Raw genomic sequence first — 26129 nt, forward strand, 5'->3', positions numbered from 1 at the left:
TCTAAAAAATTAAGAAACAAAAGAAATAAATAAATAGACTATCCTAGGAATTAATTCAAAAGAAAATGTAAACAAACATCAAACGAATTCCACTGTTCATAAAAATTATATCAAACGCGCCGTGCGATTGCCGAATTTCAAAATTCTATTATAGGGCACAGACTGGCTCTAGGACCAATATCGCGGACTTCTTCGTCACATTAATATTATATTTCTTTACTATTTTGCAGCAGAAAGCATTAATTATAACATCCAATTACAGCCAATAAACGCCGTCTTTATATTATATTGAACGTAACAAATATATGAATTTATTGCATGTATCATTTAATTATTATATCACTATTAAGAGAAGAAAAAAGTTTTAGTCAATTATTAAGTAGAAAAGTTCACCAATACGGGAACACAGTGCATAAACTGTGTCTAACGCGCGAATATGATCGACGCCGACGGTTTAAAGTTACATATACCTACTAGTTCATATTAATGCCACTATACATATTTTAAAATCATAATTACATGGAGAAAAATTTAATTATTCTTAAATTGAGTAATTTAAAAAATATAGGATTGATCCAAAATTTAATATATTATATTACTTAATTATCATTCAAACGCTTGTCCTCGTGCCTTACATCTATAAAAATATTCAAACATCAATTTCCTATAGTTACAATTAAACCAACTTTTAAGTGAGAAGTAAACATACAACAAGAAAAAGTTATTTTCAAGACAAGGAATTTGTATTAAGCCTATGACATTTTCGGGGAATATACTCAATTAAGGAACCAAAGCGATTAGATAGTAATAATGTATTATGGGGTATGAAAAAAACTTATCAACTAAACGCAGTACTTGGAAAATTATTCTTATTATTACAGTGAGTAAAATAACAATTAGGAGGTACAACATAATCATAAAGTTGTCCTAATAGCTGATATAAAGAGACCAAAAATAGCATGGATAAATATCTTTAATTTAAGCCAAAGTTTCATCATGGACAAATATCAGTGATACTAGTGATTGCGCAAATGTCGTTATTCTATAGCTCTTGCTATAACATACTCGCTGGAGCAGTATGGTAAGTATTTTAAATAAGATAGCAAATATGATCTAAAGTACATTAAAATAAAGAGAGTTCAAGTCAATCCAAGAAAATACATTATAACGTGAAACTTCGTATCGGCAACGGTTATACTGTAATAAATAATTGAGAGAGAAAGGAATGTAACATGTTACACGTTATTGAACAGGAGATGAGTTCACCTTCAATTTAATTTAAGTATAATCTATTCAATGATATAGGTAACATTAACAGAGGTTTTTATGTATACTTTTAACAATATGGTTTGTCATCAAGGTTGACACAAATATATAGGGGGATTCTTTTCTATCGGAGCATTATATCCAGGTAGCACGGTGTCGTCTTTTTAATGTCATTATAAAGTAATATTTCGTCGTTTTCGTAAAGTGACTATGTCACGTCGTTGAGAAAAACAAAAAAAAATGACAAAGTCAAAATATCACAAAATATATTCCCTAGCCTGAAAGGAGCCGTTTGTGTATTTTGCAGGCTGGCGCTTTTCTTTTTTTACTTCTTTCACAAACTTTGTCTGGTCGCTCGTTTTTTTTCTTTTTAGGCCTGAAGCAGTGCAGTTACAAATCAATCACAGCCCTACCAAGGAGCAACATCTACATATATCAAGGTCAATTCAAATCAATCCTGCTCACTATTAAAGATTTCCTCATACCACCCAAATATATGCAACGAATCTCTTTGTCTTTCTCTCTGCATCTATTTTTTCCAGTCATGTTCTCCTATATTCTGCATATTTTGCACAATTTGATCTTCCTATCTATTTTTTGGTCTACCAGGCAATATTTTCTCTGAAATTTTTTGCCATTTTTTCAATGTATCCGTACCATTGTATTCGTTTTACTTTATTGTATTTACCATATTCTCATTTTCTAATATATTCTCAATTCCATTACCACTTTTGTACTTTTTTGTGGTCCTGTAACTCAATACTCTGTTCTATAGGTATAGTGGATCCAAAACTTGACATCGTCAACTTCTTTTTTTTTCTGTGCATAAACTTACATATTAAGAATAAAATCCTCTCTCTGAGAAATGAATAATAAGTAATATTTCTTTTGTTTAGTTTTATTTTGGTGGGAATAAAATGACAATGTTATTTTTCAACTTTATAGCTGCCGTAATCAAGAAATTTTTGTTTTGTGTTTTCGATCTCTTTGGCCCACATTATATTAAATGGATCACAATTATTGATTATATTAATCAATTACATAAATTAAGTAAGAACACACCCCCTTTTAATTAATCGCTTTAACCAAATACAAATACCTACGTATTGATAATTAGGTATATAACATTTAAACTTATTTAGTTAACTAGGTACAAAAATTATTCTTAAAAAGCTCTTTACAAATGGCATTTACCTTTAAAAAATAGAAAATATCATTATTTTCTTCGATATCAGATAGTGTCAAGCGGCCCGGCAGTTTTTTATTTTATTTAATATAGTGACAAATTATTACTTTTTATTAATAATATACAGAAGAGATTGTTGTGTAAGGTGGAGCTTGTGGACAACATCCTGTGAGAATTTGGTTTTGATGCAGTTTAATTGAATTTAAAAGAGAATTTTTAAGTGGCTTTATTACAAAGTAAAAGTTATTTGTATGCTTAGGCCGCGAAATACCTTTTTATCGTACGGAAAGAACAGTTATCGCCGAGACCGCTTGCGGCCGAGGTCGTTAAAAGGTTTCGCGGCTATGGCATACACACTATTTTTCGCATAATTCAACACATAATCCAATATCAGAATCTTACTTCCAAATATCTTCTGTAGGTTCATTATTTGGTTTGTTTTTATTGGGAATCAAACCATAATGTCTGTATGTTCCTAGCGGTATACTCGCTCTCTATCTTGTTTTTTATAGGAATCAAACCACAATCGTTCTTCTGAAGCTTTATTTCCGATTTTCGAATAATCGAAAATTGATTATTTTCGATTAATCGATTATTTCCGATTTATCGATTATTTTGGATTGATCGATTATTTTTAATTGATCGATTATTTTTAATTGATCGATTATTTTCGATAAATCGATTATTTTTTATTATTTTCGATTAATCGATAATCTAAAATAATCGATTATATTTTTTGATAATTGCCCAGCCCTAGCGTTGACTTGATTCGGCACTGTGATGTATGTGAAATATTTTTAAAATAAAATAATATTCACTTTGCTTTTCTTCGATATATTAAACAGAGGTGTCCTTGATATAGCAAAAGGGATTCGCGATATAATACTGGAACACATAGAGTATATATACTAAATTCCGTAATCAAAAATGTATATGAATGAAATCAACCCCATATTTTGAAAACAAGTGAAATATAAAGTGTCTTGCTCAATCTCTTAATCTTCTGATGAATATGTGATGCATATATTTTCCATAGTTAATAGAAACCCACTGAAAGTAGTATTTGAAAACTACAAAAAATCTGTGAATAAAAACGATCCAAAATAGGAAGGAACTGGCAATAGAACAAGACAATTGACCTTATGTATTATGAACGAATGAAGAAATGTAGATCAGTCTAAAGTACCAGGGAAACTTGACAATACTGAATGAGTTTGAAAAAATAATATCATCACAGTATTAGTAAACATTATTCATTTATTCATTTTTCTCTACTAATCCAAAATAGTGAATCGGACAAACTTAGATGATCTATTCAAATACAATATTTGTATTTATATGATTAGTATTGTTAATGTTGTTGGTTAATTAGCGTTCACCTAAATTTTTTGCATATTATATTCTAATCTTAAACATTTCAAAAATATTTTTTAATATCTATCATATCTGTAAAACTCTAATAATTATTACAATAATTATTCCTTTCAGCAGTTGATGGTTTTAAAAACTGGTACTAAAATTGACAGTAATATATTTTAAGATGGCTTATGGTTTCTTGTTTAAACCAAATATGTAGGTATAAGAGGAGTTTAAGATGCAATGTTTCACAAATATGGCAGTTATGGAGTAGGAACTTATAATAAGAAGAAATTGAGATGACAAGAGAAAATCGAGGAATAAGATACAGAGAATTGAACAAAAGACACGGGAAAGGAAAGAATGGAAACTGCGGTGGTAAATGAAGCCCACGTAATGACTCAATCCCAGCATACCTTACAGCTAAAAATGCAGAAAGTATCAGGATTGAGTAAGTTCTCTACGAATTGCAATTAAGTCGCTAAGTAACTAGCTTGCTCTAGAGCAGTTCTAGATCACTTAGATTTGAAACAATAAGGAGTCATCATATCATGTGTCTTATCGAGGCAAATTGCTGAAAACTCAATCCAAGGAAAAAATTGTCCTTGAATTTTCTTTTTTTTTTGGAGAAAAAAGTTTAGAAAACTGTAGAAGGGGTGAAAAGTAAAAAATACAAACTAAGTTAGTAATAGTAAGAAGTTAAATATTCGAATCAACTGATTGTTATGTTATGGACGAAGTAATTCAAACATGAAATATGAAAAGCAAAAAATATAATAAGCTTACGAATATATAAGAAGAATCGAGTATAATTAATAACGAACCAACAAAAAATACTTAGACCTAACAATCAATTATTATTAATTGTGATAAAGACCGATATTGATGCAAAATATTGGAGAAGTCTTCTATAAATGAATATAATAAAATATATATTTATCAAAAAAATCTTGTTATGTATTGAACTGTATTTCCCTCATTTTCCATTTTTTTGTGTGCATATCCTTCACACCTATAAAATCAAAAAAAAATTATCGCAGATTAATCAGATCAATTCGTTGATTCACTGGAGAATGAGATAATAATGTATAAATAAATTGATAATATTCACAAAATACCAACAATATTACTCGATGAAAATCTTGTCAAAGTGATTTCCTTGAATAATGTTTTGATTCATCTGACACAAAATTGTCTGGCTAATTGCTAGCAACTAACGATTAAACCAAAGAAGTTCGGCAGAATTTTCATAGATTGTTTCAGAAACAGTTTTTGGGAAAAAAAACTGAATAATTATTCTAATAAATATTTTCGGCTTCTTTTATGTGTATGTTATCCATGAAAATTTGAATAGGTATTTTCAAAGAGGATTAGTAATCTGATTATTTATAGAGACTACATTCCAAGAAATTCGAAAGTATGTATTGAAGCAACGTTAATAAATTTTTAATCGGTTCGAAGACTGTTACTATGTATAAAGCACCAACAATATTGGGTATTCAACAAAGCCTATTTTTTTAAACTAAGTTCATTACATCATTGAAATTCTAAGCAAAATAAGCTTAAGAAAATGATGAATATTAAAAAGAAAATAAAAAAATATTCATTTCAGAACTAACAAATATTATATAAAATCTACTGTTATTCTAAGATTTAAATTGATGTATTACCTATTCATTTTATCAATCTTTCTGCAACAATATCATCTGCTTAATTAGAGAAACAAATTTATTAATTCCGATAATTTAATAAAACGTCAAAAAGTTCAACAAAAATAATTTTGTGGTAACAAATATCCGTTTGAAATACATTTATATGAATAAACGACTAGCTCCGCGCCGGTAGAGTGAAAATTGGGGCAATAGGCCGCCGAAAGTAAGAACTCACCAAAAATCCCCACTATGTTCAGTTGCAAACCCAAATGTTAATCACCTCATGTATAAACCAAATGTAATCACACCTTCAAAAACACAATTTGAACTAATGTAGGATGAATTCAATTGATAAATGTACACTGGTCTAGCAGCACTGTGAAGCGGTGGTAGGTATATCCGTGAGTGTGTATATACCAATATCTAAACTGCAGTCCTATTGGAAACTATATGTGTTGCTATAATGCTTTGAAAAGAATAAAATGCACAGGGTGTTACAGCTCGTATTATGAATATAAAAAATTAGGCTTATAATTTAATGAAGTAAATATCCAGTAACATGTTATATAAAATTAGAAAATTCTTACAACAGTTTCACGATAATAACGTTAATAATTTAGTCAAAAAATAATTTGACATTGACAATTTTCTTATTATATAAATAAATAGATCACCACAACATGAATATCAAAATAAAAATTGATTTTCAACCACATTAAATAATTTTTTATTCTAAGTTGTTATGTCTCAAAATAAATAGCAAAATTTAATTAAATTATTCATAGTTAGAGTGGAATTTATAAAATAGAATTATGAATTTTACTTAAATTGTTGATGTCTTTTTTATCGTTAATAGCTATTTTATTTTTATGTATTTAAACCATTTATAAAAATTCTCTTTTTCTTGTGTTTGACTCTGTTTTTTGATTTCTGGTAGGTATTACTAAATACTGATTTCAACCAAGTTATTCAAATGTGAAGAGTTACGTACTATATATTTTTAATAATCAACTATATATTGCTACAAACACACATTAAATTTCAACATGGATTAATTATTTTAATTCAATTTCCTTCTAATTCATTGTTATCTTGGTCCTTCGGAAACTATAACCCGGTTACGGGTAGATCACTTATCAGATGATTGCGGATTCTAACACAAAACGAGATTTAGATCACAGTTTCCGAACGTCGCGTTCAATTTTGGGTAAAAATTTCAAATTTAAAACATGATCTACAAGAACTTTCTATTATAAATACTTTTTGAGTGTTCATTCTTCAACGATATTTATTTAGTTGTATAATAGATTTTAGATGTTTAATAATAGACTGCCTAAAGTCCGATTCACACCGTAGTTCAGATCACACTCCGCTCACGTTCCAATCAAGGAGGGATCAATGATTGTGACATGGTATTTAAATGGTAATATTCATATTTGGCGGTTCGCTCCCGCTAAGCTCAGGATCTTTGATCGCGGCCTTTCTTCTCGCGGATATTTTGAATGGCACGTGAGCGAACCGTGGCGTCAGTGTGTACGAGGTAGCTTCAGGCGGCGTTCATTTTTGTCTATTTTGTATCACCGTATTCTCGTGTAGTAGGTGGTGACTTTATGAATATGAAGACGAGATGGCCTTTTTATTACCTCACATGAAGGACAAAGCGCGTGTGTCTTCACTATTAATCGATAACGAGGCCGATGAAGACGAAGGCGAAACACAAGCTGAAGATCTGAATGGCGGTAATGAAGAAGAGCAGGATAAGACAAATGATATTTCTGCTGAGACAGTTACGACGGTGCCTCAGCAAAATATCCAAAAAAAGAAGAATATACCCCGAAAAAAGCCCCCAACAGAATCCGCAAGTTCAAAACTAATGGAATATATTCTTACCAAAAAAAAAAAGATGAAGAAACAAAGGCAGTAACAAAAGAAAAAGACGGCGCGGATTTATTTTTTGACAGTATTAAGGCTCGCAATTTTTCACCTGTTGATTTTCATACGGTAAAAACAAGAATTTTTAATATAGTTTCAGAAATGGAAAGCAAATATCTGTATGCCGCCAATGTTGGTAATCAGTCCTATGGAACTCAATCTTGGCAATCTGGAAATAATTATCCTCCTATTTCGAGCTACAATAATAATTGTAATAACGAAGGCTATCCCTCGTCATGTTCGTCGTATCCCCAATCACAAGCTTCCTCAGCGACCATACCTACACCCCTATCCTCTGCCTCATCCTATTATAAAAATTTTTCCCCTGATACACCTACTATATAGGTTAATCTCATTTTGAATTTTATGTTTCTCCTTAAATTTGTATTTCATATTTCATTTATATTTGAAACTTTTTTTCTGTTAATTTGTTCATCCAGTTAGTTGACTTGATTAATAATGTTTTCTATGTTAAACCATATCTTTTGTTGCTGGTATTTAATATAAAACAGTAATATTAAGCCACCCCTTATACTTTTCTATAAAGAGTTTTTGATAGTTTTTGTAGTTAAAGCAATTCTGATGTATTAAACTATCATCAAACTGAAAGAGTTTGTCTAATTTTTTTTTAATTAGTACAACCCAAAAATAAAATATTAGCATAATAAAATAAATAATCGTAATGTTATTTTATATACCTAATTATCAGTTTTCAACTTACCTTAGGCAAACGGTTAACTTTTCCAGTGGTGTAAGTGCCACTCGAAATGTAGTGTTTTGCTTTGTCAAATCTGGTGAAATTTTACGCAATATGTATTGAAATGTGTGTTTTCCGCTTTTTCAAAATGTCATGAACCCATTTCTTCTTACGTTTTTTGTTTTGTTGCTCTTCATCAGCCAAACATATGGCAATTGCAGCTAAATCAATTGTGGAAAATTTGTCCATGGTATGTGTTTACGCTTCATACTGACTAAAAATTGAGTGTCAATTGAACATAATGTGAATACTATCTCAAATCTTTGATTGTGAGCGGAACGTGAACGTAATGTGACCTGAGCGCCTAGTGTGAATTCACCTTAAGTCTGACGTCACGGAGACGACTCCAAACAATTTCGTTGATAATGGTAAATGCCCATAAGTAATTTTCCATTTAGTGTTTTCGTAGTTAATGTGATAAATTAAGACTTTCAGTTGAATATATTGTCGAAGGAACGTACTACCTAAGAGGTTTTTATTAGTTATTTTCTTTTGAGTTAATTTAACATTAATTCTGCTTTAAAACTTGAGGTTGACGTTATGTGTATTTTATTTTTGCAGTACCTCTTTGTTTGTTTTATTTGCAGATCCTTTGGTTGGTAAGAAATTGATGGCTTTTAAACATGTTCTAAAACTTTCCAGCATCAGTGTTTTTATAGATGACACAACAAAATTATAAAAAGGGGTAAAAACGCGTTAGCCCAGTCATGTGAAGAAAATGGACTTTGACTCTGATTTGCAGGTAATCAGAGAGGAAGTATTTGCTAGTATGAAAGACAAAAGCTACAAGGTATCTATAGGTTGGTATATATGCCTTTGTTAATTTAATATGGAATTAATCTGGTTATAATTTTATTGTAGTGTTGGAAAAGAATGGTGATATTAAAGAAGCCACTTGCACTTCCACTTCCCAGGGGTATAAAATGCCATCACATTGCGGCGTTGGCACTTTTTGGGCATTACAATATATCTGTAACAGATAAAGCGTGTGCATGGAAGGCAATACCTAAACTGAAGGTTGGGCCAGTGAAATCTGCAGAGAGCTTTACCCACCAGAGCCCTATATACCTCTTGAAGGTGGGGTACCAGAAGCACAATCAACAGATTGAAGGAAAGGCTACACAGCTTTGGAAATACTGTTGATTTTACCTGGCTATTGAACGAGGAAACAATAAATTTGCTGGAAAATGGATTTCCAGTAATTGAAGAAATTATTTATTCCAAGGACTTTTTGGAGGCCACAAAGAAAAATGTGCTGTTGATGATCAGCTAATAAAAGAAATCTCTGTCACCACTACTGGCCAGGTGTCAAATGAAAAATGGTACCTTACAAGAAAATTTAGATTGACTGCTAGCAACTTTAGTGCTATTATTGTATCATGCAGGAGAAACAGATTCCCAGTGAGTTTGTTCAACACACTCTTAGGTGAGTAATAAATCATAAATTTATACATAGTTTAGTCAAAGATTTTTCAAAAAGTAGTCTTTTTAAAAATGGTATTTTATGTAGCATTTCCTTACTTTAGTTTAATTTGACATACATTTTTTATTATAATCAATTCATTATTTTTCCAGGTGCTCTAGATCATTTGAAGCAGATTTATAATTTAAATGTTTGGCCAACTGGAGTATGGCTTACAAATTTAGGACTTGCCCATATTCTTTCAGAAATGATAAGTTGTCCGAAAAAGTTTATATTTAATAAATATATGTCAATAAAGATTATTGAAACAAACTTTAGCTATTTTAAATTGCTGTATTAAATGTACTATAGTTGAATGATTTTTTTTCTGAACACAAAACTTTTAAAATAAACTAAAATACTGCTTGTGGCTCAATAATTTATTTGATGATTGTAAAGACTGTAGTCTACTAATAAGAAATCAAATTGTATTTATTTATTTATTGTGGTAGGATTTACAGGCTTTTATTAAATTAGAAAAACAGTAGACTGCAGGTCAATCTCTGGTTTTCCATGCTTGCTGGAACTGCTGAATAAATTTCGGTGCAATCCAAAATTATCCTACAATTTTTAAAATTCGTTAAAGTAATAGGCAGGCAGGCTTGATTCCATTGTCTCAATGGTATAGTTTTCATCAAATTATTGAAAAGGACTTCATGTAGAACATAGATCCACGTCGTTATAATATTGGTCAATTTATACAAATAAATCTCATACTCAAATCTTCATATGGAAGATTAAGCCTTAGCTTCATTAAGGTTATAAACAGTTGATCAATTTTAGAAACGATCTGAACATTCTATCCAGCACATATTTCAAGTTAATGCTGTCCATTAGTTCAAAAAAACCATGAACAGCTCATTGGTTGGAATACCAGTATACATTAGTACGTGTGCATCTTTGTTCTTCACAATTTCATAACCGAACCTTGTTAATAACTTTTCCAGCTTCTCAGTTAATTCGATCACCTGCTATATATATATACCTGCTATATATATATATATATATATATATATATATATATATATATATATATATATATATATATATATATATATAAATATATATGGACATGAGATAAAATTACTAGAGACAACCAAACAACAGAACTGTCTCGAAGAACGACACTAGGATGGGCTTCGTTTGGTAAATTCCGAGATGTGTTCAGAGAAGATGTGTCGGGTTTAAGAGAAAAGCCTTTAATCAATGTGTCCTCCCAGTCCTGACTTATGGCGCGGAGACCCTGACATTAACTAGAAGATCAATACTTAAATTGCAAATTACACAGCGTAAAATGGAAATGTCTTTGCTCGGCATCACTATGAGGGATGGGATAAGGAATGACGAATTGCGCAGACGATCTGGAGTTAAAGATATCATAGACCATAGACAAAAATGGCGGTGGGCAGGACATGTTGCAAGGATACAAGATAACCGATGGAGAAAAAGAATTCTAAATTGGAGACCGAGAACAGACAGACGAAATCCAGGAAGATCCCTTACGAGATGGACTGACGATATTAAAAGAATACGGACAAATTGGGTAGCAACCGCTCAGAGCAGAGAAAACTGGAAGAATTTGGAGGAGGCCTATGTCCAGAAGTGGACGTGAGATAAGGCTAAATGATAATGATGATGATGACAATTATAGCTGTCTTAAGGCAATTGGGAAAAATGCCCTTTTGATAAGAAACTTTAATTAAAGTGGTAAGGTGATTTGATGTGTAATCGAGCAGACTCGAAAACATTTTTCTATCAGTTCCAGATGAGTATTTATTTTTGATGTCATTAATTGTGCTGAGAAGCTCTGCAATGTAAGTTAGCATTAGCTTCAGGAAGATATGAAAGCGGATCATGAGAAGGAGTTATAGAATTTGATAAATTTTTGGCTCCATTCACAAAGTAATTATTGAGGTTATCGGTGAAGTAGAGATCATGCTCAAAGAAGAAGAAGCTTTATTTCTTAGATCATTCACAATAGACCATGTTTCTTTTGAAACATTACGAGAATTGGCGAGTCTCCTCTTATAATAAATATATTAAGCAGCTTTATTGTTATATGATAAATTTTTCTGTATAGTTTCACATAATTTTTGAAGAAGACACTATCCGAGAATTTCTTTAGGTGAGATAAATATCACATGTTCTTTGCAGATATATGAAAGCCTTTAGTGGACCAGGGTTTATTTTGCTTACTTTAACAAGCCTGGGAGGAAAGGAATTGGATACCAGACTAATTGGTGTTTCTATGAATCTAGAAAAGTCCACATCACTAGAAACCGTGATCCAGTCAGTTGTTTGACAATGGTGCTTGAAGTTTTGAAAATTTCTCTCCGATTTTTAGTACTAGATTTTACCGAAAATGTTGTTAACACTGCTCCATGATCGGAGAGTCCTGAAATAAAGATAGTACATTCGGTGGATTCTGGATCATACGGTAAGACGATATAGTCTATAGTACTAGAACTGGTCTTTGTTATTGTGGTTGGTGCATGACTATAGCAAAATAATCAGAAATCTACTGAAGACATTCTTGACCAGCACACACACACACTGGAATAATCAATATTGAGATCGCCACATAGAATTAGTTTGCTTTTTAGAGGTAAGGACTCCAGTAATGTCAATAGTTTATGATAGATAGTATGCATGTCAGCGTCAGGTGTTCTGTAAATACAAACAATATATAGGTCATAAATACTTCCATAAGATAAATTAGTTCTATTGAATCTGGCTACTGTGGTATAGCTTTTGACAAGAGTAGGCTCATTATTATTTTACCAATGTTCAGTGATAGCAACAATTTCTGGAAAATTAAGCTCCTCTAGTAAAAGATACAGTTCATGTGTTTTGTGTCTTAGGGATTAAATATTAATAAAAAACAGGCCTATATATTCAAGTATATTTTCTGACATTATAAATTTTTATTGGATGATTACGTATATCTATGAAGTGTTTAATCGAATAAATAGTTCTACACTACTATCTGAAGACCAGGGGCGGCTCATGTCCAATTGTTATCAATCCGTAACTTTTGCAGGGATAACATATACCACCTGAAGATAGCAAAAATGAATTTTTCAATCGATGTCTTAACAAAAACATAAAGAGCCATAAAGAGAAATTATCATAAATTGTGATTATTCATTGAAAATACTTACAGGAAGTATTAAAACACAATCAATACAAAAAAACTGTGATAAATGTTCGGGGTAGACACACTGCACTTCAAAAGTGTATGGAGGATATTTCTTTGAGGCGCATTCCAAGATTCTGCCTTACAGCGTCACAATGTAAACTTATTCTAAACACCGGTAAACAAAAGGAACAAACTGATCATTGTTAATGATTCAAGTTCAATTAGAAATGTTTGATTGTGTTTCAATACCGCCTGTAAGTATTTTAATCAAACTACAATTTATGATAATTTTCTTCATAATGCACTTTATGGCGAACATTTCAATAATTATTAAAACAAGAACTCAAAAGGAGGTTTCTGAAATTTTTGTTAGTAAATACCCTGGTCAACACGTTTCGCAGTCTACAGTTAGAAATGTTCAATTTACTAATGAAAAAAAGCTAGATGTTAATTGTTAGATATTGAGAAAAATCCGCATAAGGCAACTCGAGAACTTGCCGCCGACAATGATGGAAGTAAATCATCTATTGTGATAGTTTTGCATAAAGGGAAAGGGACCTGAAACAATATCAAAGTCAGACAAAGGTGTCATAGCCTCACATGTAGGCACATATTCTGATAATTTTAATGAAGTTAAAGCGATACAAACTGAGTTGCCACAAATTTCAAATTCTAATGATAAGATGATTAACTTTTGTGGTATGTATATTACATTTTTGATGATATTGATTCCTATAAATAGGAATTCGCATTATGATTGAAGAATGAATAAACCTTAACCTATGCAACTGGCCAAACATTGAAACAAGGATTATTTTGGTTTTGTGTAATTAAAGCTAAACATTCCTTCTGCTATTTTATTCCACAGTAAGCCTTTTGGCTTTAAGTCTAAAACCAGCAATTTATTGGCCAACCAAAGAGTAACTTTTGAATAGCATGCCACAGTATTTTGAAAAATATAAAAATTACAGAGTAGTATTGGACTACACAGAAATTCAAATGATTAAAAATGCAAGATATCATCATATTTAGGTATATTATAAAGAAATGTATACTTTAAAATATCTTATTGGAATAACTTTATCCGATTTGATATCATTTGTTAGTGCTGGATTTGGAAGTCATGCTACAGATAAGGCTATTTTTAATTATGAGAAATTTATAGATAAATTAAATATGCATGATGCAATTATGGTTGACAAAGGAATATTAATTGTGAAGGAATGTATTGAAAAGTTGGTGGATTTAATTATGCCTCCATTTTTAACACATTCGCGGACACTCATTTCTATTGATATGTGTCTAGTGAGACAGTGCCGTCATAAACCGCAACGTCCAACGGGACACTGACGGCAAATGCTGTCAATTCAAGATTGGCCTCTTAATACTTTTAGCGGTATATAACGTCCATTTTGCATGTTCTAGAGTATCAAGTGTCCCACCATATTAGACACCTCATATTAGAAAAGATAGGTGAAATATTCAACGGCTTTTTGGTGGGGGAAACATTTTGGTCAGGCATTTGACAGACACATTAGGTGTGTTTTGGCTCGAGAACCTCTGGTATTTATTGAACATTTGGTTATTGTCGAAGATTGAGTGTATGTGTGTGTGTAAATACCTTCAAAATGGATGAAAACCAAGAAAAGCAATTACTTACTTGGTATGACGAGATTGAAAGTGTAAACGGAAGCTTTAAGGCGGAAATGAAAGCTTACACGACCCTTATAGTACAGACGATTCCGTAAAGGATCCAGAATACACCCAAATTAATTCTTCATATGCCAGCGACGATTCAAACCAACGTAAGTAGATTTTTTTTCGCAATCGCGATGGTTACTATACCATTTTTGAATTCTTTGCTGGTCCATCACAACCAAAACGTAAGAAACGTGCCCAAAATGTAGAACCACAGCCTGAATTAGGTAAGCACTATATATGTGTGACATTTTTTTCCTACGAACTATTTTCATTTCAGATCAAGTCGTTAGCGGAAGTTCAGATGAATCGGATACGCCTTTAGATCAAGAGGAAAATGAATGGGAAGACACCTTTTTGAACCCATTAACTTTATGTTCGATCACACGTCTGTTGGAGTTAAACAAAATATTGAGAACTTGAGTTCAGTGGAAATTTTTGATTTGATTTGGACTGGACAGGTGACAGATTATATTATACATAAAACAAACGCATATGGCGAGTTATTAAAGTTACCTAACAGACCTAAAACCAGAATTGAGTGGTTTAAAATATTCCGACAACTATCCTTGGACGAATTGAAGAAATTTTTTAGTTTGTCTTTTGGTTGGTCAACTGAAATTTCGTTCAATTCGGGATTTATTTTCCTTTGATCCGTTATGTTATCATCCAATATTTCCCGCTAACATATCAGGAAGGAGGAGATTCGAACAAATTGTTCAGATGATAAAAATATCAGTAATGATCCTCTTTATAAAGTCAGTTGGTTACTGAAATCTATAATAAGGTCAAGTAAAAATATATTTTCGCCTCCTGAAGCATTGCCTTTAGATGAGTCACTCTTATTTTTGTGCCCTGGCAAAGCAAGAGTCAATGACGTGATATGCCGTCACTGTCCGCGAACGTGTTAATAAAACAAAAACAGTTTAGAAAGTTGATGCCAAAACCACAGCTGACATTGCTCGAGCTCGAGTTCATATAGAATGAGAAATTCAAAGAAAAAAATCTTAAGAATTCTTAGTGAAGAATTTAACTGGTACTTAATACCATATGCTAATAAAATAATTAATCATTGCAGCTATTGTCAATTTACCACCACCTATTCTGGTAGATAGAACAATAAATTAAGCATTTAGTCAGTTTCTTTGTGTTCTTTTAAATTATAATTTAAATTAATTACATTAAAATTCCTATCAACATAAATACTAAATATACCATTTAGAAGAATCTCCTTTCCTATGCCGAATTCTATTTTTTTTAGAATGTAAATTTTCTTTACATGAATAAAATAAACAAACTTATAGTTTACTTTATGTTATACTTTTTGTATATAAATGCAAAATGGTTTGTGAGTTTGTACATTTAATTTCTTTTTTATTTTACGAGATTTTTTTAATCATTCCTGCAGCAAAATTCTCATTAAAATCTACAAGAATTTCTAAATATGATTTAGCATGCTAGAATATTGAATTAATTTTGTGGAATTTAAACCTAGGAGAGTCATACCCAAGTGAACTTGTGCATAGTAACTATGCTTCTCTTCAGGAAGGTTATCTTTTCCTAAAACTCTAATAGTTAAAAATTAATTTGAAAATATGTATTCACACATTTACCAATAAATGGGCACTAAATTTCAAGTAACTTTGTGGGAACACCATGTTCAAATATGACTCCATCCTAGACATGGAAATATTTTTGACATCACTGATCCAGATGTTACTATATTGCAGTGATGTGTTTCCGTATATAATTTCAGAGCTTCTTTTTCATCCTTCTTACCATGTTGCATAAATTTATTTGTAACAGGATCTCAGTCTGTATGTCTTGTATACGTAAATTGCTAAAATATAAAATGAAGACAATCAGTGAGGTAAGTAATACATACTTTTTTTCAATAGCCAAACTCATACTAGGTCTTAATAATCTACTTCTACTAACAAATTTAATGAAAACAGACTCGGCAACACCTAAAAATGTATCAAAATTAAGTCAAAAAATCTAAAGAAATTGGGTAAAAATTCTTTGACTGATCTGGTAAATGATTAAAGTAAAATATTAAACTAAATTAATGTCCGAGATTGCCACAGAACTGATAGATTTTTGAGTATGATAAAAGAGAAAAATGATTTTTTTATTAAAGATACCTGTTGTGATAATAGCAAAATTGCCTGAATTTACCTCTAGCTATGTATCGAATACACTTTCCTTCTTAACTTTGTGTGGCAGAATCTTTTAAAAGGTTGAGCATTAAAAGTTTCTCCACGCCATTTTTCTCTTTTCCCCACATCTGAGCCAATTTGTGTAGCTTATTACTTCCAAATTCTCAATTCTAAGAAATGTAAATAGTATTTCCTTACATAAACATATGCACTTCCAATCTTTAGCTATATCATTCAGGTTAATTTTTATTTCGTGAGGCTGGGAGGTTAAATCTGACATCTGTAAACACAAACTCAAACGTTTTAAAAACCGCTTCATCTTTTTAAGTGGTCTGCTTCTAGTTCCAATATATTCCATGATTTTAAAAAGGGTTTATTTAATTTTTACACCTATTCTTAAATTATTTTTGTTCTAACCACACTAACACCTTTAGGAAATAACAATAATGAAACTCCTATTAAAATCACTAATAACACCTCGAAAAACATAGTATGTGGTTCATCTATGGTTTACCTATTGTCAAATCTTTTAATGTTATAAATGTATTAGTCGTGCTCAGAGATCAAGAGAGGAAGCTACGGTTCATTTCTCCCTCTCGCACCAGCGAGTTTCCATACCCTGCCGCACAAAACTTACCTTAGGGTATGTTCATATATGTGATACTCCCATAGGACAGTTTCTATAAGTGGAAAGTGTTCCGACTAAGTGAAACAAATAGTGTATCGTTCTCTCTTTCCTCCGTGCGCTTCAATTAGTTCTGCGCAACTTTTGCGCGCATGAAGCATGCGTAGTATAGATAAAATGTCTCTAACGAGAGAGAAAATGAATACACTCGGCACCATAACGTAGAGGCGTTTTTTGTTTTTTCTTATAAGAATTGTCCATATAGGAGTATTACATACATGGGTATGTTCTGTGCCATGCCATATGTAAGAATGTGCTTATTGCGCACTCTTTTTGATTTGACTTTCTTAAATGTAAATAATTAATTATGTGTCAAAGTTGTCTTTTGCCAAAAATCACTACTTTCTAACTAAAAAAAAACAACTAAATCCTATTTTCATTTGATTTGGAACTCTCATTTTTAGTTTATTTACAGCAAGATAGTGGTGTGAATTTTATAGTTTACCATTTCTCTCAAAGTTCAATTGGAATTAATATTTGTTAGGTTAAAAAGTAAGCAGATTTATTAAAAGAAATACATAACCTTTTAATTTTGTTCTAAATTTCATTTTATTGAGCAGAAAAGTTTCTTGAAAAGTATGCTGTATGTTTTAGGTCATGAATTTAAATCCTGGAATTAAAAAACAAAATTTCATAGCTTATGTGATCAATTTTTTACAAGAAGACTTACTGAACAGCAACATGAATAGTGAAAAAAAAGAATCAGTTGAAGTTGCAATACAGTGCCTTGAAACGGCATACGAAATTGACATGGATATCAAAACAAAAACAGAAATAGACAAAGTAGACCTGCTTTCACTCTTTCCTCCAACTAATAAGGTAATTAAAGATTTAATAAATTTTATATTGCATATATATTCAAAAATTACTCTTGGTTTTTCGAAATTGACGAATGAATATTGAAAAGTTTTTCCAAATGGTCTCGCAAAATCCATAAGGTATTAGAAATAATTTATATTGAATTAAATTATTTGAAACTACTCATCACTATTCAAATGAATACTGTGGTAATGGAATCTGCTATCAACTTTAATTGTCACTATAGGCAAGGGCGTCGTCAGCTTATGACTAAGAGGGAGGCAATAATGCAATATTATGGAGGATAAAAAATATGAACTCCTGGTACAGTCAAGAGCATGAAGCAATACACTTTGGAAGTCTTTGCCTCGATGACGATTGTAATAAGAACGATTCTAATATCAATATCAATGTATAAAACTTCACAAGCCCTTGATAGCACAATATCTAAATAAAACTTTTAAACACAGTAATAATTATTTGTTCTAACAAAAATAATATTTAATTAAAACATAACCTGTGGAGATTTTTTGCAAAACTTTCAACCACTTTATCATTAAAATTATTTAGGTTTTTATTTATTATAGCTCTGTGTCCACTCATCATGGCCAGATCATTAAGGCAATCTTCTGCCATAGTGCTTCTTAGTCATGTTTTTAGTCTTCTGAGGCTGCTAAAGGATTGCTCTACTGTACAGGTCGTGCATGGTAAAGCGATAAAAATTTTTAATGCCTTTTCTGTTTTGGGAAAGAAGAAATTTGTTTCTTTTAGGACATCAACAAATGTTAGATTTGTTAGATTAAGTCTATCACGCCACAGTTGCTGCCAAAGTACGATTTCATTCTTTATGTTTGGTAAATCATAAAACTGGGCAATAGATTCACAAGTTTGTTTCAGATTTTCAGTTGTCATCTTTTGCATCTGTGCTGGGTGCAACTTGGATAATGTGAATGATGGTGTGTTTTCTTCAGCAAAATGTACTTCAAGGGATAATTGAATCCAAGTATGGTATTACTAAAGTATTCTGAGGGGCTTTCTGCTGGATTATTGCTTCTATGACACACACAAATTATACAAAACTAACATGAATGCTGGTGAACAGCTGTCATAGAAAGAAATGCGATACACACACACGGTTTAATGGCGTTTTTGCAAATCTGATATAGTCGTGATGAAAATGACGGCGATTTTAAAAATGGATCTCAAAATCTTAATGTTGTTCTGAATATATTAATACTTTCTACAATATACATTAAACCTTAATTTGTCATGAGATGTGGAATTTATTAATAGGTAAGGAAGTCAATTGCTCGCACGTCCTTAGTACTTTGGTAGCTTTGTGGCTACATTTGATCTCTAGGGGGAAGGGTGGCAACTGCCCCCTCCTGCCTTCCCTTGCGACGTCTTTGACTACAGGTTACAATATTTACATTGTATTTTTTAAGTACTTATATTAAATCAAAATAACACACAGAAATGCAATTCAAAGTATATGTGATTATTGTCTCTTTTGGAAAAGCAGCATAATGAAACCATTTCATTGAAAATCACGTATTACTGTGATGAAACTGCGGAGGTTATTTAGAAAAATGAAAAACTTCATTTCCAAATAATAAATTGCTCATTTGGAGCTGGACTTGAATTTTTGATACATTTCTGAGGTTGTTCTTGCAGTTTGAGAATTAATTAATCATATACTTTAAAATACATCTGATAATATAGTTTTGAATTTAAATATTCTCTTATTGCAAACCAAAACTAATAGCATATTCACTTTGGACGTATAAAAATATTTTCTGTAGGGTGAACTCACGGAAGAACAAATTGATAAAGCTGAAGGATTTAAGAATGATGGAAATTCACACATGAAGAATTCTGAGTATGAACAGGCGATAGTAGAATATACAAAGTATGTAGATGTAAATAAATAAATACTTAGTACTTAGTACAGAATCTGTAAAAAATTATTACTAGTCTTTTAGACATTGTTTAAAATTTCAAAAATAAAGCAGGAGTAATACTAGTAAACAAAATGTGGACATTTGGCAAAAATAATTTATTGGAATTAAAAGGTTTATGAGGCAAATGAAATAATTTTGAATGATGTATTTTCTGCAGTATAATTTTTTTAAATGTTTAGAATTATTTTGAGAATGATAAAAATTGCACCTAAAAGTTAAAATAAATGTAAGAGAAATTGGAAAATTTCACAACAATTGAGAATATTCATTTATTAAAATTATTATTTTTAGAGCAATCAGAATGAATCCATATAATCCTGTATACTATTGTAATAGAGCGGCTGCATACAGTCGATTAGAAAAACATTTAGATGCCATAAGTGATTGTAAAAAAGCTATAGAATTAGATCCATGCTATGGAAAAGCTTATGGACGTCTAGGAATCGCATACTCCAATCTCAATAATTATGAAGATGCATGTAAATCATATGCACAAGCATTAAAATATGATCCAAATAATCCAATGTACGAAACAAATTTGAAATTAGCACAAGAAAAGATGTTTGCCTCCATGGGTATACTATTATTATTGTCAATTGATAATTTATACAAAAAGTTTTCTGTTGCAGAAAGTGCTGCTCCACCTGAACATCGACCTTTAGATATTTCTCAATTTATTAATAACCCTAACCTGATTAATATGGCCACACAAATGCTCAGTGATACTAATTTTAGAAGTTTGTAAGTACTTCATGAAACATGTAGTGCATTCCACTAAGCACGATGTTCACATTCACAACTAAGGTATTTCCTATTCCACTTGGTCAAGAGAGTTAGAGTTAATTGTAAACCAAAGTAAATAATAACAAATTGCAAAATAGAAAAAATACAGCACAAGCTTTAGGAACTTATGTTCAAATTTGTAAGTCATTGAATTTTTTGAGTGTTTAGCTAATTTACATTACAGTAAAGTCAAAATATCTTCTTTGGAGAAAATATTTGGTGATGAGTCACTAGAATACTTCAAAAGTACTTTTAATATCCCATTTGCATCAAATAATGGGATAAATTCTTATAGTTACATTCTGGGTTGCTTGAGTTTTGAATATTACACAATTTTTTCAACTCTCACTTTGACGCACCTCTTGACAAGGGTCGTTATGAGTGTTAGTCATGACGTCATGAGTGACATTCTCGCCGCGACCACAATGATCGTAGTCGCTATGTGGATAGTCCAAAAGAGTATTTCTGGCTCTGTGAATGCTTAGTGGAATGCACCAATTATAGGTAATATTCTCATCCATACCAGAATATCAATTTAAATAGTTTCCTTATTGATGTTCATATTATTTTTTTCTGTGACAAAAAAATACGATTTGATTTGAGAAAATATTCCAGTATATTGAAATAAAAATGTTGTGGAAGAAAAATTTTAAGTTTTAAACTGGTAGACTATTGTACCAATAAAAAGGCTCACGCCTATATATCCTACATATTTAGTTAAAAAAAAAATTAATTTTACAAAAAGTGGTATGGTACAAAATGTCAAAAGTCTTTCTCATCACAGATAAAATAATTTAATAGTTCTTTAACGTTCTCATATTTTTGTTGCTTAATTTATAATTGCTTCCAAATTTTCAAGCTCTTATGAGCATCATAATACTCAATATAAGTCTTATATTGTGTTTGTAGGATGTCCCGGTTTATGACAACAAATCAGAGCGGAGATTCGAATTTAGATGCACTAATTCAAGCGTAAGTATTACAAAGCAAACATTATATAACATTTTTATACCTAGATATAAAAATGTTATATATATATATATATATATATATATATATATATATATATATATATATATATATATATATATATATATATATATATATATATATATATATATATTGTTGGAAAACAAATATAACCTGAGAAATATGATAAATATATATTAATTTCTTAGACCTTTTGATGTGTATGTTTCTAAATGTTCTTGATTCTAGGTCTCTATGATGGAGGTGATCTATTAATTAATATAAGTTTCGACTACTTTCAGTCTTTATTGGGACATAAAGATAAAAGTTCATTCACTTTATCTGATATGTCAGTCTCAGCTAAATTTTCGATCCATTTCATTTTTATTTTCATCAATACGTTGTAGTTTCATTATTAGGTCATCAATTTTCTCAATATTTTTTTCTTTGCATTTATTAAAAAGTGATTCAGTTCTTTCTCGACAATTTTCTTTAAATTTTTTAAAAATATTAATGGGAATTACTTCACTTATTTTAACTCTTAGGTTTTTCAAGTCATTTTCTAATTTTCTAATTAGAGTAGTTGATTCATTAATAGATAATAATAATAATAAATCGTCTTTATTGATCTGATACAATACAATTTACAAAGTATAGAATATAGACATCATGCAAAAAGAGTTAATGTTAATCAAAGTTGATTAATGCTTCTGAATGAAAACGTGAAGAAGAAAACATGTTGCTCACAAATTGTTCACTTGTTTTATTATAATCAATGTTAAGTTGACTATTGTTAAATCAATGATTTTTTAACACTTTAAATACTAATTTCAAAAATTGTATTGCATTTTTACTTCAAATCAATTTGACATTCTGCCATAAAATCCATATAAGAAGTGATGGCCAGTGCAAAATAAATCATAATAAATTTTTAACAAATTACCAGAAGAATTGATTTGGGGTAATGAATATGCCCAGAAAATATAACATAATTTGGAGTAAAATGAAAAAAGAATAGATGAAAACAAAGTTTGTGTTTGGTTACTTATAGATGGTTTAGGTTGATATTATTAAACCGAAGCGGTTCTGTCTTGAATACGTCTAGTTTGCCTGTTGTGTTTGGAGAAGAGTCATAATAATGTACGTGAGGGATGTTTGTTCTCACAACTACCGGTTCAACCATCGACACTAACTAAACGTTTTCATTTTTGTAAATTTGTGGAAAAAAAATTTCTATTAAAATATCGATACTTTCGTTTTTTGTAACTTCAAATTAAGATATAATTTAAAAATCAGTTATTGGTTGTTAATTTTTGAAATAGATAATGTATTTATAGTTTTCTAAAAACGGAGCCCAATCGCCCATCAAAATCAATATATAAGTTACAAATAAACACTTTGCGTGGATCGTTGGTTTTACATGGAATAGGTTTTTGACTAAATTTTTTTATATGTTACATAATAATTACATTTTCATAGGATCGATTTATATTTGAAAATTGACTATGCAGCACCTATCTCAATTAAAATATCAATAGGGCTTTTTGCATCTTAAATAGAAGCTTTTTAATTAACCGGAAACGAAAGTGAGGTCTGGGATTAACAAATTTGGTATTCGATTCAGTCAATCTGGGGGTTTCGGGACCTGTCGAAAATTGTGATGATAATCTTGATTTAGATACAATAATTTATCGTTATCAAAATTATATTTTCATCATTTTAAATAAATCTGTCTTGTTTGATATGATTATATTCATTTGTATTGTGATTTTAAACATCATTATCAGAAATTGGGTCACAATCATTATTTTGAAATTGTGGGTTTAGCCTCTGTTGAAAATTTTGGTCTATTTGGATTTATGAAGTAGGGATTTAATTCAATCTAAAGAAACCTTAATTAGCTTAACTTTGAAATTATCTTCAACTTATGAGATACCTAACAATATCCTATTCTTTTACAAAAGTTACATTATATGGGTGAATTTAGACTAGGTCTACATATGGTCAAATTATTCGCACTAAGATTACCTTGAAGTTTGTGGTTTTCATAGTTCAATTGAAGTTCCCTTGGTTCATGAAATGTCCGATAGAATCCTTGTTGGATTAAAGTAGCCAGAATAAACCCAGTTAATAGGGTTTTTAGAGTTAATGATACTGTGTGACGTGTTTGTGCTACATTTTGATCTGTGGTTGAGTATTGTTGTTTGCTAAAGTTTGCAATCTCAAAACAAAACTTGAAGGCGACTCTATCTGTGTTTAATTCTTTAGAAGTCTTAAATTAGAGAAATAAAGTCGCAAGAATATTCAAAGTGATTTAATGCCTTTTGAGTTGAGTTGAGTTTTTATAGTGAAGAGCTGTAAATACTTTTTGGTCATTGTCGATTATTCTATAAGTTGCTTTACAAGCATTTTCATAAAATGCGGGTAGTCTGTAAGGTTCAAAATTTGACGCTCGATTGGCTTAAGCAACAGGAACTATTTTGGTAGCTGGAAGATCATTAGTATTACAGGCATTTAGTTTATAGTTTGAATAATTATTATGGTAAACAAAAAAAGTTATGTTAGAACGTAGAATAATATCCTTAATACATTTAGAAACCCTACTGACTACGTCATTGTAATAATCACGAAGTCACTTCTGACTATTCAAAATAATTTTATTGAATTACAAAACTTACACAAAAATAAATGGTCGAAAATAATAATGGTAACTATTTTACATAACATTGAAGTAAAATTTGTTATATGAAAAAACTTCAGAATTTATTTCGTGGATAACGTAGTAGTAGTAATGTAGTGTCGTTCTCATGAAAATAAGGTAGTCCTTGTTGTTGCCTAACGTGAAATTTGTGTTGTGTGTGTATGTGTCATTTTGTTAGGCAGACTGTTACATCTCTGATTATGGTTGTACCACAGTATTAATAAATATGCATTTTTTAGTGGTCAGACATTAGCTAACAGAATGCAATCAGCAGATCCTGACTTCGTTGAAAATTTGAGACGTTCTTTGGATCCTCAAAATTTCGGTGCTGCAAGCCAATCAGATGATGTTAATAACGACCATGCAAGCAATTCTGAGAAGAAATCAGAATGATAAGAGTTTTTTTAATCTTTATAGTAATTTATACTTTTTGTTCATTATATTGTGTGTTAAAGATTGATAATGTTATATTACTTTCTCACCTTTCTCAATTGGTACACAAATACAATATTCAAATTGAATTATAAATGGCCGGTAAACTAATGTTGGTTACTTGATTGTTTATTACCATGAATAAGGGAAAGGTCGGTAAAATGGCAAACTTGAGGTTCTAATATATAAATATGAAATAATAAAATAGAAATGAAAGGATATATTCCATGGTCTCAATCTGCCTACTCCACGCAACGAAACACCTATAGAAGATCGGGCAGAAGAAAAGTGCATAAAGTAGAAACTGAAAGTTTCAGTGGTAGTGATTCAGAAAATAGTGATTGTGAGAGCAGTTCAAATGAGTTATATGTTCAGTCTATAAGAAAAGTTGGTTGTTAGTAGTGTAAAGAAACCATTGTGATGGTTGAAGAAAATTATTGTAGGTGATAAGATAACATTTAAGCTAGATATAGGATGCGAAGTAAGCATTTTGACTTTAAATATTGTTAAAAAACTATGGTTTTTTGATAAAATACAAAAATATAAAGTCAAATTAACTCCGTATGGCAGTCGTGATTATGTATTCGCTCCATTAGGAGAAATCACTTTAAAATGTCAAGTTAATGACAAAGTTAGAAACATATTTTTTGGAGTTTGTGATAATAACGAATTGCCACTACTGAGTTGTGCTGATTGTGTTGATTTAAACTTTGTAAAAAGAGTAGACTTAATTGTTGAAGATTCTGGTCAATTGATATCACTCGCTCATGTTGTTAAAAGATACCCAGTAGTTTTTGAGGGTCTTGGTTCTTTTCCCATTACTTTAAAAGAAGGCGCAGTTTCGGTAGTTCAACCACTTAGACGCATGAATGTTTCAAACTTAAGCTTGATGATCTTGAAAAACAAGGTATTATAAGGAAAATTGATAAGCCAACTGAATAGTGGAACCCTGTGGTGATAGTTGAAAAGAAAAATAAGGATTTACGCTTGTGTCTTGACCCAAAATATTCGAATTTAGCAATAAAATGAGAAATTGAGATTCCTTCAGCCGAGGAAATAGCAGTTAAACTTAATAATAAAGAATATTTCAGGTTTTAAATATGAAATACGGGTACTTTTAAATTCGAATTGATGACCAAAGTCAATATTGTGTCTTTGGAACACCCTTTGGAAGGTATGCATATTGTCTTCTA

At 30.8% G+C, this 26129-nt stretch overlaps 2 protein-coding genes and 1 long non-coding RNA gene across 4 annotated transcripts in view; 1 reads left to right on the top strand and 2 right to left on the bottom strand.

Moving 5' to 3' along the window:
- Nucleotides 1-5872, bottom strand: part of LOC130897599 (major facilitator superfamily domain-containing protein 6-like) — a 49595-nt gene extending 43723 nt beyond the window's left edge. Inside the window, exon 1 of the mRNA XM_057806549.1 lies at nucleotides 5696-5872. The gene's annotated coding sequence lies outside the window, so the exon portion shown is untranslated. The remainder of the gene's footprint in view (nucleotides 1-5695) is intronic.
- A 6627-nt stretch (nucleotides 5873-12499) lies between these two features.
- LOC130897794 (uncharacterized) lies at nucleotides 12500-17235 on the bottom strand. Its single transcript, XR_009059792.1, has 3 exons — nucleotides 16627-17235; nucleotides 16062-16288; nucleotides 12500-16008 (listed from the first exon to the last, which is right to left on the bottom strand). It is a non-coding gene; the product is annotated as an uncharacterized LOC130897794 (long non-coding RNA).
- A 296-nt stretch (nucleotides 17236-17531) lies between these two features.
- On the top strand, nucleotides 17532-24964 carry LOC130903947 (small glutamine-rich tetratricopeptide repeat-containing protein beta-like). Of its 2 annotated transcripts, XM_057816381.1 has the most exons (7): nucleotides 17533-17784; nucleotides 17887-18111; nucleotides 19893-19999; nucleotides 20343-20626; nucleotides 20681-20792; nucleotides 21744-21806; nucleotides 24744-24964. In XM_057816381.1, exons 2-7 carry the CDS (start codon nucleotides 17890-17892, stop codon nucleotides 24895-24897), a joined length of 942 nt encoding a protein of 313 aa, XP_057672364.1. In that variant the 5' UTR covers nucleotides 17533-17784; nucleotides 17887-17889; the 3' UTR covers nucleotides 24898-24964. The 2 variants fall into 2 exon arrangements, with proteins under 2 accessions (XP_057672353.1, XP_057672364.1); XM_057816370.1 differs by having other exon boundaries at nucleotides 17532-17784; nucleotides 20343-20792.
- Nucleotides 24965-26129: the final 1165 nt, after the last annotated feature.

The sequence above is a fragment of the Diorhabda carinulata genome, chromosome 1 (assembly GCF_026250575.1).
Source record: "Diorhabda carinulata isolate Delta chromosome 1, icDioCari1.1, whole genome shotgun sequence".
Taxonomy (NCBI): Eukaryota; Metazoa; Arthropoda; class Insecta; order Coleoptera; family Chrysomelidae; genus Diorhabda; species Diorhabda carinulata.

Bases quoted from the DNA above. Each gene is read 5' to 3' on its own strand.
- LOC130903947 (XM_057816370.1), top strand. From the start codon at position 17,890: ATGAATTTAAATCCTGGAATTAAAAAACAAAATTTCATAGCTTATGTG. The intron at 18,112-19,892 runs GTAATTAAAGAT...TATTTTCTGTAG, and splicing joins TCTTTCCTCCAACTAATAAG to GGTGAACTCACGGAAGAACA. The intron at 21,807-24,743 runs GTAAGTATTACA...TGCATTTTTTAG, and splicing joins TTAGATGCACTAATTCAAGC to TGGTCAGACATTAGCTAACA.